The sequence below is a fragment of the Ichthyophthirius multifiliis genome (assembly GCF_000220395.1).
Source record: "Ichthyophthirius multifiliis unplaced genomic scaffold scaff_1120509250865, whole genome shotgun sequence".
NCBI lineage: Eukaryota > Ciliophora > Oligohymenophorea > Hymenostomatida > Ichthyophthirius > Ichthyophthirius multifiliis.
Genome location: NW_004086425.1, coordinates 12,103 through 24,566, shown reverse-complemented (window position 1 = coordinate 24,566; position 12,464 = coordinate 12,103). Strand labels below are relative to the sequence as shown.

The 12,464-nt window shown below is 14.3% G+C and overlaps 3 protein-coding genes across 3 annotated transcripts, besides 25 other annotated features; 1 reads left to right on the top strand and 2 right to left on the bottom strand. All coding sequences in view use genetic code 6, as the record gives it.

The window, feature by feature from the left end:
* Positions 1–787: 787 nt before the first annotated feature.
* Positions 788–856: a microsatellite.
* A 126-nt stretch (positions 857–982) lies between these two features.
* Positions 983–1,026: a microsatellite.
* Positions 1,018–1,091: a microsatellite.
* A 75-nt stretch (positions 1,092–1,166) lies between these two features.
* Positions 1,167–1,201: a microsatellite.
* Positions 1,202–1,673: 472 nt separating this feature from the next.
* On the bottom strand, positions 1,674–2,274 carry IMG5_104080 (hypothetical protein; the record flags this gene model as incomplete). Its single annotated transcript, XM_004035132.1, has 3 exons — positions 1,674–1,698; positions 1,868–1,913; positions 2,037–2,274. 3 exons carry the CDS (start codon positions 2,272–2,274, stop codon positions 1,674–1,676), a joined length of 309 nt encoding a protein of 102 aa, XP_004035180.1.
* Positions 2,275–2,998: 724 nt separating this feature from the next.
* Positions 2,999–3,070: a microsatellite.
* Positions 3,071–4,135: 1,065 nt separating this feature from the next.
* Positions 4,136–4,212: a microsatellite.
* A 368-nt stretch (positions 4,213–4,580) lies between these two features.
* Positions 4,581–4,623: a microsatellite.
* A 441-nt stretch (positions 4,624–5,064) lies between these two features.
* Positions 5,065–5,092: a microsatellite.
* Positions 5,093–5,936: 844 nt separating this feature from the next.
* Positions 5,937–5,993: a microsatellite.
* Positions 5,994–6,293: 300 nt separating this feature from the next.
* Positions 6,294–6,349: a microsatellite.
* Positions 6,350–7,255: 906 nt separating this feature from the next.
* Positions 7,256–7,299: a microsatellite.
* A 78-nt stretch (positions 7,300–7,377) lies between these two features.
* On the bottom strand, positions 7,378–8,749 carry IMG5_104070 (protein kinase domain protein; the record flags this gene model as incomplete). The annotated part of the gene is made up of 5 exons (XM_004035131.1): positions 7,378–7,793; positions 7,947–8,116; positions 8,173–8,381; positions 8,481–8,620; positions 8,713–8,749. 5 exons carry the CDS (start codon positions 8,747–8,749, stop codon positions 7,453–7,455), a joined length of 897 nt encoding a protein of 298 aa, XP_004035179.1. The 3' UTR covers positions 7,378–7,452.
* Positions 8,125–8,171: a microsatellite.
* Positions 8,408–8,442: a microsatellite.
* Positions 8,750–9,013: 264 nt separating the features above from the next.
* Positions 9,014–9,063: a microsatellite.
* Positions 9,064–9,275: 212 nt separating this feature from the next.
* Positions 9,276–9,345: a microsatellite.
* Positions 9,277–9,342: a microsatellite.
* Positions 9,346–9,794: 449 nt separating the features above from the next.
* Positions 9,795–9,867: a microsatellite.
* Positions 9,868–10,136: 269 nt separating this feature from the next.
* On the top strand, positions 10,137–11,752 carry IMG5_104060 (PX domain protein; the record flags this gene model as incomplete). The annotated part of the gene is made up of 6 exons (XM_004035130.1): positions 10,137–10,421; positions 10,590–10,832; positions 10,883–11,098; positions 11,152–11,207; positions 11,261–11,582; positions 11,643–11,752. 5 exons carry the CDS (start codon positions 10,137–10,139, stop codon positions 11,511–11,513), a joined length of 1,053 nt encoding a protein of 350 aa, XP_004035178.1. The 3' UTR covers positions 11,514–11,582; positions 11,643–11,752.
* Positions 10,434–10,518: a microsatellite.
* Positions 10,450–10,518: a microsatellite.
* Positions 10,478–10,534: a microsatellite.
* Positions 10,480–10,549: a microsatellite.
* Positions 10,519–10,557: a microsatellite.
* Positions 10,520–10,581: a microsatellite.
* Positions 11,753–12,034: 282 nt separating the features above from the next.
* Positions 12,035–12,083: a microsatellite.
* Positions 12,046–12,096: a microsatellite.
* Between the last annotated feature and the right edge of the window lie 368 nt (positions 12,097–12,464).

Here is a 12,464-nt window from a genome sequence, read left to right as displayed (position 1 = left end):
GAATTTTCAATAACCTTAATCTATCTATAAACTCATCTTCTTCTTCTTCTATTTATATATTTATAATTTTGAATTAATCTTCGTTTTTTTTTATATTTATTTTTAAAAATGATTCCTTATTCTTCCTTATATAGAAGATCTTTCAGAATAACCCCCTATTATTATCTTATCAAATATAACTTCTTGATTTTCAATATTTTTTTCAATTTAAATATGAGTTCTAAGCCAATTTTCGCTCTCACTTTTTATAGGTTCTATATCTTCTCTATTATTAATATTTATATCTTAATTATTTTAATTATCATATTATAAATATCCTTCATTAAAAAAATTTTCTAATATTTTAAATATACAAATTAAAGCATGCGAGTCTTTTTTTTATTGTAAATATTTCTCGTATAATTATAAGTCGATTTTTTAAAATATTTTTTAAATCACATTATTTACTACTAAATGTGAATCTTTAAAATTTTAACATAAATATTAATAGTTATTTGATTATTAATATAATTGAGTAGATTATAGTATTTTATTTATTGAAAATGCTTCTTTTTAATCAAAAAAATCTAAATCTCTGTCTGATTATGTATCTTTTATACTTCCCATTTATATAAATTTTTTAAACTGCTTTTTTATTATAATATATTTAATTTATGTATGTGTTTTTTTTAAGTATAGTTTTTATTATTTCTATTTATTATAAAATAAAAATTTATAAATATTTATAAAAATAAAATTAATCTTCTTTAATTCTTAAAAAATAAAACAATTACTAAAATAAAACATGAAATTAATAGTATAAATAAAAAATAAAAAATATTCTAATATTTAATAAAAACTAAATAAAAAATTAATAAAATAATATATTAAAGTAAATATTAATTAATTAAAAATATTTAGAAAATCATTTAAAAATATAAGTGCATAAATATAAATAAGAAAAAATTATAAAAAAAATTAATATGAAAGTAATATCTAATTTAAATAAAGTAGAAAAAGATAAAAAAATAAATTAAAATAATATAATTATTATATATAAAAATAATATATATAGTAATTATATTATTATATATAATTAAATATATATATATTTATCTTAAGAAATAAAATAAATAATAAGCCTTTAAAAAATAATACATAAAATAATAAATAGGAATAATTAAAATATAAACATTATAATAATAAACATTACAATTAATAATTATTTTTAGTTTGGACTTAAAAATTAACAAAGATATAAATTATTTTAAAAATGAATTTATTTTCTATTAAAAAAAAAACAATTAAAAAAAATATAAAAATTGATATATATAAAAAGAATACTGTTAATTAAAAATATATATATAAAATTAATAAATAAATTAATTAGCAAATAAATAAATAAAATTATAATTTTTTTCAACTAAATTTTTATTAACTTTAATTACTTTATAAAAAAGGACATTACCTACAACTTGGGCAACTTCTTTTCTATAATAACCATTTATCTACACAAAACAAATGAAAGAAATGTCCACATTCAAGTACTCTAATATCTTACTAATCTTAAATATCTTCAAGACAAATATTACATTAAATATCTTCTATTTATCCTTCTTTTATTTTAATATACTTTTTTTATTACAATTATTTAATAGGCTAAGACTACAAAATCATTTATCTTGTTGCCTATATCATTTCCAGTGAGTTACCTTAGTCCTTAATTTCGTAAAAAATCCTTAAACTAACACCTTCTTAGAAATATTCGAGAGCCTTTTCAAATTACAGTAATGAAAAATATGTAGAACCAACATTATCATATGCATTTACAAGTTTAAATTTACATCCATTTTCTTAACTTTTCCTAATATTTAATACATTTATAAACATTTCCAATGCTTCATCAAGTTTTCCGACATTAAAAAGATTAGACCCTATATTATTTAACGAAGAAACAGTTTCGGGATGGTTTTAACCCAAGTACTATTTTCTAATATTCAAAGCCCTATTATGATATTCGAATGATTATTTAAGTCTTTTTAAATTATGTAAAGTACACGCAATATTATTTAAAGTGGTAGCCTATCTCGCTTTATTTTCAGGTTCCAAAATCTCCATTAACGAAAGTTCTTCTTCATAGTATTATATAGCCTCTTCATATTCTCCACTATCATATAAATTTGAGGCTATATTATCAAGAGAAGTTATAATATCTTTAGACTATGGTCCTTAATATTTTTTCCTGATTTCCAAAACTTATTTTTATAAAATTAAAGCTTCTTCATATTTTTTCATATTATGCAAACCACAAGCCAAATTATGTAAAGTTATTGCAATTTATAAATTATCTTCTTTATAATTGATTCTTCTAATTCTCAAAACCTCATTATATAATATTAAAGACTACTCGTAATTTCCCTGGTCATAAATAATAGAAGCTATATTATCTAATGAAGTAGAAACATCTAGATGATCATTTCCTAACAATTTTTATTTTATTTATAAAGAATATTTATGCATTTTTAAAGACTCTTCAATTTGACCTAAATTTTTTAAAGTACAAGCAATATTATTGTAAGTAGTAGCTACTTTTATACTCTAAATACCAAAAACTAATATTAAAAAAAAATTTAAATTTCTTACAAAAATTTGAACAAAAAATCAATATATTAAAAAATAATTAATATTTTAAATTTATATTAATGATAAATTTAAAATATATTAATATCATATAACTATTAATCTTTAAAAATATGCATATAAAATTTATACCTTTTTTTTTCAAATTTAATTCATCTTAATAATTTTTTAAAGCATCTTAATATTAACACATATCATAATATGTAGAAGATATACTTTCAATTGAACTTATAATATCTAAATCAGTTTCTTTTAATAATTTTTTTCTTAAATCTAGTGCTTTTTTATGATATTCGATAGCTTCAGGTAGTTTATTTATATTTTTATAAGAACATCCTATGTTATTATAAGTTATAGCTACCTATATATAATTTTTTTTTATATATATATATATATATATATATATATATATATATATATATATATATTTATTTATATATTTTTATATATAATTTACTTTAATACATTAATTAGTATTTAATTTTTCCTTAATTTATAATTCTTTTTTATAATATATAATTGCCTCTTCATAATTTTCTTAATCATACATTATGCTAGCAATGCTAGATAAACTTAATAGTACTTCCTCAGAATCTTATGAATAGAATTTATATTTAACAAAAATAGATTTAAAATGATATTTTAATGATTATTCTAAATTTTCTAAGTTTTTATAAACTTATCCTATTTCAAATAATAAATGTGCTATTTATGGTCCTTCTTCTTTTATTTTTTTGCGATTTTTATATTCTTCTTTATAACATTTTAAGCTTTCTAAGTAGTTTTGCATTTCATTTCTAACAATACCTAAATAATTTAAACAATTTGCTATTTCTTAAAAATTTTATTAACCTTTATTTATTTTTTATTTTTTTTAATAAAATTACAAAATATATATATATTTTTTAAACATGTTTTTATTTTTAATGATTTTTATAAAAATTCTAAAGATTTTTAATTATTTGACATTTTATTATAACAAACTCCTAAGTAAAAATAAATATCACCTATTTAAGGGTGCTAATTATAATCGTTGAATAAATATTCCCTTATCTATTAAACTGAATTAAAAAAATTCAAACTTTCTTAAAATTTATGTTATTATAAACAAATTGTACCTAAATTCTCTAAATAATTGGCTATTAAATGATGATTTTGGCATTATATTTTCATTTTTATTAATTTTAAAGCTTATTATCCTGAAATAAATGCTTCATTAAGCTTACCTAAGCCTTTTAAGGCTTAAGATTTTAAAAAATGACTTTCTGATAACAAAAGAATATCATTTTATTTTTTATTAAATAAATTTTTTTCTGAAAATTATAAAGCCTTTTCAAATTCTGCTTTTTCAAGATATATTTAACCAAATAAAATATTGGATTCAAATTATCCGTGTAAATAATTTTTAAAACTTAAAGCTTTTTAAAAATAATAAATTGCTTTATCTATTTGACCAAGCTTATTAAAACATTTTCCTTTGTTTTTTAAAAAATATTATGTTATGAATTAAGGTTTAATATATATATAAATAATTATAAATTTATATATAAATATATATATATATATATATATATATATATATATTTATATATAAAAACCTATTAAATCAAATTTAAAATAATAATTAGAATCATTTATATATTAATATTTTTCAGTAAATTACTAAGAATCTTAAAATATTTATAGTGCCTTTTTATATTCTCCAAAAATATAAAGTAGTTCTCCTTAATAATCTTAAATTTATTAAATTTATTAGCTTTTTTTTTTAGTTTTTTTCCTTATTTATTCTAATTGTTCATTACAATATATTAATGCATTTTGGTAATTTCCTTATAATATTTAGGATTTTATTTATTCTTTTATACTTAAGATGCTGTTTTCGTTTATATTTTCAATTTCTAATGCAAAAATTGATTAGTTTTTGATTTATTCAGTTAATAACATTTTTTATTTTGCTAATTTATATATAAATATATATATATATATATATATATATTTATATATTCTTTTTTTATATGTTAAATTATATATATTAATATTATAATTTTTCGTATCATAAATCATAAATTATTCATAATTTTCTATTGTTGAAATTTGTATGGTCAAATTTTAAAATTATTATATTTTTTTTTTATTGATAAAAAAATTAATATTTTGTTTTTTATATTAAATAATATATAATAATAAACATATTTTGATAATAATTTTAAAATATTATATTAAATAACTATTAATAAATTTGAAATAAAATAAATATAAATTTATTATGTATTATATCTTTAATAAATTTTATTCAAAAATAAAAATAATAAGAGTTTTTTAATATTTTAAAAATAAAAAAGAATATAAAAATTGAATAAATTTTTTATTAAATATTTTTAATATAATCAATATATAATTTCAACCATAAAATTAAATAAACATCATAAAAAAATTATTTTTTTTTAAAAAAAAAACTATAAAAAAAAAACTAAAACAACATAAAATATATATAAATAAATAAAAAAATTACAAAAATACTTTATTCTTATATTAAAAAAAAAAAAATCAATTTTCCATAAAAAGTTAATTATTCCTTTTATATTTTATATAATTAAATATATAGATATATATTTATATTACTTAATCATTTATTCAATAATTTATATAATCTCTTATTATTATTTAAAACTATCATTTGTTGTTATAGACATCTTAATATTATTTAATATTTAAATAAAAAAACAAATTAATTTAGTATATAAATATTTATACTTCCATAAGTTCCTAATTATTATCTTATTATTCATTTTATTCTTAATCAATCTGTTTAATATAAATTTAAATATTTTATTATATTTTAAATGAAATAAATATATACAATAGGGACACTAGATATCATATCTGAACCAGATTTTTTATTAACCTAAACATAAAAAATGAATATATGTCTATAGAAAAATAAATAAATTATTGATAATACTTCCAAAGTTTTATTTGGGTTATCTACAAGATAATCATTAGTTTAAATTGGTTATGTATAACAGCAACCCATAAATATATATTCTTTTCGTTATATTTTTTATATTTTACTTATTTTAAATATAATTTTAATTTAAAAAATATTTTATATATATTATAGAAAAAAAAAATATATATTAATTTATATAATAAAAATTTATAAAAAAAAAAAAAAAAAACATAAATTTTAAAATTATTTAATAAAATACAAATTATAACTTTTAAAAGAAAAAAATTATATATATACTTTATTTATTCTTAAATATTACTATATAAGCAATTAATAAGATAATAATTATTTATATCAAAATTCACTGTTTTAATTATTATTATAAATATTTTATAATATTAGATTAATATATTTAATTATTATTTTATTCTATTTTTGTTTTTTATAATTATTTAATATATTTCTCATTATATCTTAAATATAATACAGTATTATGTTTTTTATAATTCTAATTAATAATATTTCATGTTAAGTTAAACTTTAATATCAAATATTTATTTAAATTAGGAGTTTCTATAAGTTTAACTATTTTTTACTAATTTTTTTAATTTTATCATAAAACAAATATTATTTATACTAAAATATTTAATATTATTATTTATTTTATAATTATTATGAATTTTATTAATACTTTTTTTTTTAATAATTAAGATATATTTTTTCGTAATTTCTTAATATAATTATTATTATTATTAATATCATAAGCTTATTATTATTATTTTTATATTAATATATATTTATTCAGCATTTTTTTTATAATTTTTATCATATTTCAATTATTTATTATAATTTACTTTTTTAAAACTAAAGTTTATTTAAATTATTTTCTTTTTTTTAAAAACAATAAAATAAAAAAAATATGTATTTTTTACATTCCTTTAAATAAAATAAAAAATTAATAATGAACTTTTTTTTATTTTCTAATTTATCAAAATAATACTTACTATTTTTTATAAAATTAATTAAATAATCTTCTCTTTTAAAATATCTATTATAAATATAGAAACATTTGATTTTGCTTTTAAATCTTAAAAATAATACCTTAATTTTGAAAATTTTCAGTCTTAATAAATTATATTAATATATATAATTAGTTTATTTCAAAAATATATTATATTTTTTATTTAAATTACATAATATTATTTTTCATTAATTTTTTTTTCAAATCAATGTATATATATATAATTTCTTAAATATTTTTGTTTATATTAAATATATTTGAATACATATTTTATTTAGAGTTATATTATAGATTATAAAGCGAATTTTATTATTATTATTTTTAATATCTATCTATCTATCTATCTATGATTTAGTATAATAGTTTTTTATTTTATTTTCTTCTTCTTTTTAATTTAAATCTCATATTAATTTAATTTTTTTACATTCTATTTATTATTATATTTATATTTTTTAGATATAATAATATTTATTTATTTAATTTTATATTTGATGATTTTAATATAATTTTATTTTCCCCCCATGATTTTTGTTATCAAGATAGTTATATAAATATAATACAAAACATAATTAATTTTTTTATTTTATTTTATTTTTTTATATATAAAACAAAAATAATATATTTTTAATTAAGAAATATTTAAAATTAAATTTTTAAATATTTTTTTTTTAAATAAATAAATATATTTAATTATAATATAATATTTTTACAAATAAATATATATATATATTAATAAATTAAATTTTTTATTTTATTTTTTTCCTCTCTTTTTATCGTAATATTAATTAATTATAACAAAAAAAACTTAGTAATTAGAAAAAATAAAAAAATACAATAGAAATATATATATAAAAAAAAAATATCAAGGATATTTTTCTTCTAATCCCTCAAAAAAAGGATGTTTTAAAGCTTCACTAGCTGAAATTCTATTTTCTGGTAAATATTATAAGCATTTTTTCAATAAATCTAAAAACTATTCACTTTCTTTTAAATGCTAGAAGTTCAAAGAAATATCTTACTTTTCATAAGTCTAGAATTCTTAAAATATTTTTTTATCATAAGGAACTCTCTCTGCAATTTTATCAAATTCTTCCTTACTAGGAGAACCTAAAATTTTAAAAATTGCAAATAATTAATCCCCTTCAGTTTTTCCTTAAAATATAGGAATACTAGTAGCTAATTCACCTAAAATACATCCAAAAGCTTTTTTTTTATAATAAAAATAAACTTATAATAAATAATATAAATTCATATTTTTTTATTATTTTTTTTTTTTTAAAAAAAAAAAAAAAAAACATGTATATATTTTTTTTTACAATTATATTTTTTATAAAAATAATATTTATATAAAATTACACCACATATCTATTTTTTATGTGTATTTAGTTATACATAAAATTAATTCTGGCGCTCTATAATATCTAGAAACAATATAAGGAGTATTTTTTCCTCTTTCATCTATATATTTAGAACCGCCAAAATCACAAATTTTTACTATTCCATTATCATTAATTAATACATTATCACTTATATGAATTATTTTTATAAACAAATTATTAATATATAAACAAATTTTTTTTACGGTTTTAAATCACGATGTGCAATTCCTTTAGAATGAATATATTCTAGTCCTTTCAAAATTTAGTAAGCATATTCTTAGATAGTTTTTTCCGGAATTTATTTCTTGTTTTTATTATGTTTTGAAATAAAATCTTCCAAATTACTTTCCATATATTCAAATACAATATTTTATATTAATTTATTATCTTCTGTTTTTGAATAATATAAGTCCTTTTTTATTATATTATTATTATTAAATAAAAAAATATTATAGATAAAGAAATATATTATATCTTTGTTTTTTTTATATATATATATATAATATTTTACAAGCATTTTTACTACATAATCACAATCTTTTATATCCAAAAGAATTTCATATTCCCTACTTAGTTTTTTCCCAACTTTTTAAATTCTTTTAAGTGCTACAGTTCTTTAATTAGTATTATCATAAGCTTCAAAAACATATCCTTTTAATTATATTATAATATATTTTTTTGGTTTTATGGTTTTTTTTTTTTATATAAAAAAATAATATTTTTATTCTAAGTTTTTTTTTTACCTAAAAGAGCCTGAACCAATAACTCTTTTAATTTCATAATTTGGTAAAGGAATCATGTATATTTATTTTTTTAATATTATAATTTTCTTTTTAAAATTTATACTACTGTAAAAATTAATAATATATTAATTTTTTTGTTAATTTATAAAAATTAATTTGCAATAAATTAGATAATTTAATTATTTGTATATATATTTCTTTTTATATTAATTCATAATTAATATTAATTTTATAATTTGCTAAAAATATAAATTAATAATTTATATTCAGATTTTAGTAAAATATATAAAAAAATTGATATATAATAATAATATAAATAATAAAATCAATATTAAATATAAACATAATATTCTAAAAAATATACTAAGCATTATATATATTCATCTTTATTATTATTTTAATAATTAATTTTTTATATTATTTTTAAACAAATTATAATTTTAAAGTATATTTTTAATAATATATAAATTAGAATATATTAATTTTATATCATTAATCAATTATTTATATATAATTGTATATAAATTTTTATTGATAGAAATTAAATAATTAAAGAACTATTCTTATAATATATATTTTTATTTATATATATATATATATTATATATATATATATATATTTAATATATATTTTAAAATATTTAATTTAAAATTCTATTATATATTTATTTACTTTTAAATAATTTTATATTTTTAAATTATTAAGTAATTTTTTTATTGAACTCTATAGTTTATCAATTTAATATATTATTTCCATTAATTTGATTTTGTTGTTAAAAGTATCTATTTTATTTTATATATAAAAAAATAGTAAAAAGAAAAGCTTTTAAAATATTATAAATGAATGCTGATTAAATACAAAATCATAATATATAAATATAAATAATCAAAAAAAATCATAAAATATAAAATTAAATAAATAAAGCAAAAAAAAAAATATAAATTAAAATATATAAATAATAAATAATTATGGACAATATTGAAATTAAATAATAATTTTTATGTGAAAATATTTTAGATAAAGGATATGATCCTTAATAGTTTAAAGAATATTTAGAAGCAATAAGGCCTAATGGTAATTATTATAAATATATATATATATATATATATATATATATATATATATATATATATATATATAAACATACATATATATCAATATAATTTTAGGCGCAGATGTATAATATTGGACATTTGATGAACTGTAATTAGTAAAAATAAATAAATTTAAGTTTGTAAAAAAAATATACATAAAAAAAAAGGTTGTTGAAAATTTCTAAAACATTATAAATAATGAATATTAACTTGATATTTAATAAACATAATAAATGTTACAAAATTTGTACATTTCATAAATACCTAATAATGAAGAAATATAATAAAGTATAGATCAAAAGCCTATTTAATATAATTAAAATGAAAAAGATGAAAATAACTATAGACAATTATATAATTGTCTAAAATCATCAAATTAAAGCAAAATAAGCTAATTCTAAAATATATATACAAAAGTTCCAAAGTAAGATAAAAGTTATTAAAAAAAAGATTTTATTTTTTTTTAGATATGAAAAAAAATATGGTGGTATTTTTTCGTAATCTTATATTGTTTATCATGTTGAAACAGAATAATTAAATTGGAGTGTTTAAAGAAGATATAATGATTTTTGTTGGCTTAGAGAAACATTAGAAAAGGCTTATCCTGCAATATGTGTATTTTTTTATTTAAAAAAAATATTTTAAATAAAAATATAATTAAATAAAAATAAAAATATATAAATATAAAATTAAATATAATATATATTAAATATATATATTTATATATTTATATATTTAAATATTTTTATATATACATAATTATACATATTTTTATTTTTTTAGATTCCTCCTATTCCTAAAAAGAAATCAACAAGAAGTTTTTAACCTTTATTTTTGAGTAAAAGAATGGCTTTTATGGAACATTTCTTAAATAAATTACTTAAGTAACCTGAATTAAAATGTTCGAAGTATTTAGAAGGATTTTTAGGAATGACAAGTGATGACTAATTTTTAAAACTAAAAAAAGAAGGTGAAAATTTATAGAAAATATAAAAAGTTTAAAATATGGTAACAATAAACGGAAAAGTATTTTATTTTTATTTTAAAATAAATAAAAATAAAAAAATATTCATAAGGCCGAATGTGTCATTAATTAAGAAATAAATTAATATTTAAAAAAAGCTAATGAATTTTTTAGTAATTAAGATATTATTTATAAAAAAATAAGAAAATTATGTAAATAATTAATTATTGATTTTGATTAATTATCAACTACTTTATTTAGTATTGGAGACTGTTTTTCTTAATAATATTAAATTTCTTATCTTTTTAATAATTCGAATGAAAATTAAGTAATTTTTTATATTTTTCTATTAAATAAAAAAAAAAAATTAAATAAAAATAGGAACCTCTTTTAGAAGAACTATATATTAATCTAAACAATTTGAATGTAGCTTGGGGGTAACTACACTTATTTTAATAAAAATATAATAAAAATTATTTTGTAAAAAAAGTAATAATATAACCAATCAGATCAAATTTGTTTAAGAAAATTTATCAAATTGGTATAAATATTATAACAATGAAACATAAATAATAAAAGATGTAATATAATTATTATTTATTTAATTATTAAAAAACTAATAAGATATTAATCAAAAGAGATTATGTAGAGAAAGAATTTTAAGCTTTCAAACAAAATCTTAATTATAAAAAAGAAAAATACTTTAAAATGGGAGATCCTACTAAATGGGATATTCCCAATGATATTCTATATTAATTTAATAAAGATTATTTAAAAAAAAAGATTTTATGTTTTAGTACATGTTTCCTAAAGTAAAACATTTCTTGATTTTTTTGTTCTTTTTTTTTATATATAAACAAAAAAATCAAAAGGAATAATAAATCGAAAATGAATTAAGAGATTAATTCGGATTTTACAACAATTCAGCCTATAAAGAAATAAAAAGATTAATATAAGAAAAAATTTAAGATTATTCGAATCATTTTAATGATTTTGGTAAAGTTTAATGTGATAATATTAGTCAGGTTTTTTTTTAAAGAAAAATAAAAAAATAATAATTATATATTATAAAAAGATGCATATTTTATGGGCAGATTTAATTGCTAATATGTAATCACTAAAAGATGGTAAAGATAATAAAGTAGCTTAAAGTTAGATTATGAAGACAAATATTAATTAAAAATTTGAAGAAAATGATAATTATTAAGATTTTTGACTATAATAAAAATATATTATTGTTTTAAATTTTATATAAATCAAATTAAAAAATTATCCTTAAAAATAAATAAAAATATACATAAAAATAAAATAAATTTATATTAAAAAATATTATTATTAATATAATTTTTAATATATTATAGAATATTAATAATAAATATATTTATATAAAAATTTAAATAATTTTTTTTTTTAATTTTTTTAAAAAAAAATATATATATATATATATTAAATAAATATATAATAAATATATCAATTCTAATTCTATTATTTACTCAAACTACTAATTAATAATTTTAATTTAGGATATTCATTATAAATAGCTTAAATTTTCTTTGCTGTTCTCGGATCTCCTTTATTTTTTAATTACCTTAATTCATCTACTTTTTAAATCAATATCACTTTTTCTTCAGGAGTAATTTCCACAGTCAACTTCATCTATTAACTTTGTAATTAAAACTAGTTACTTTATTAAA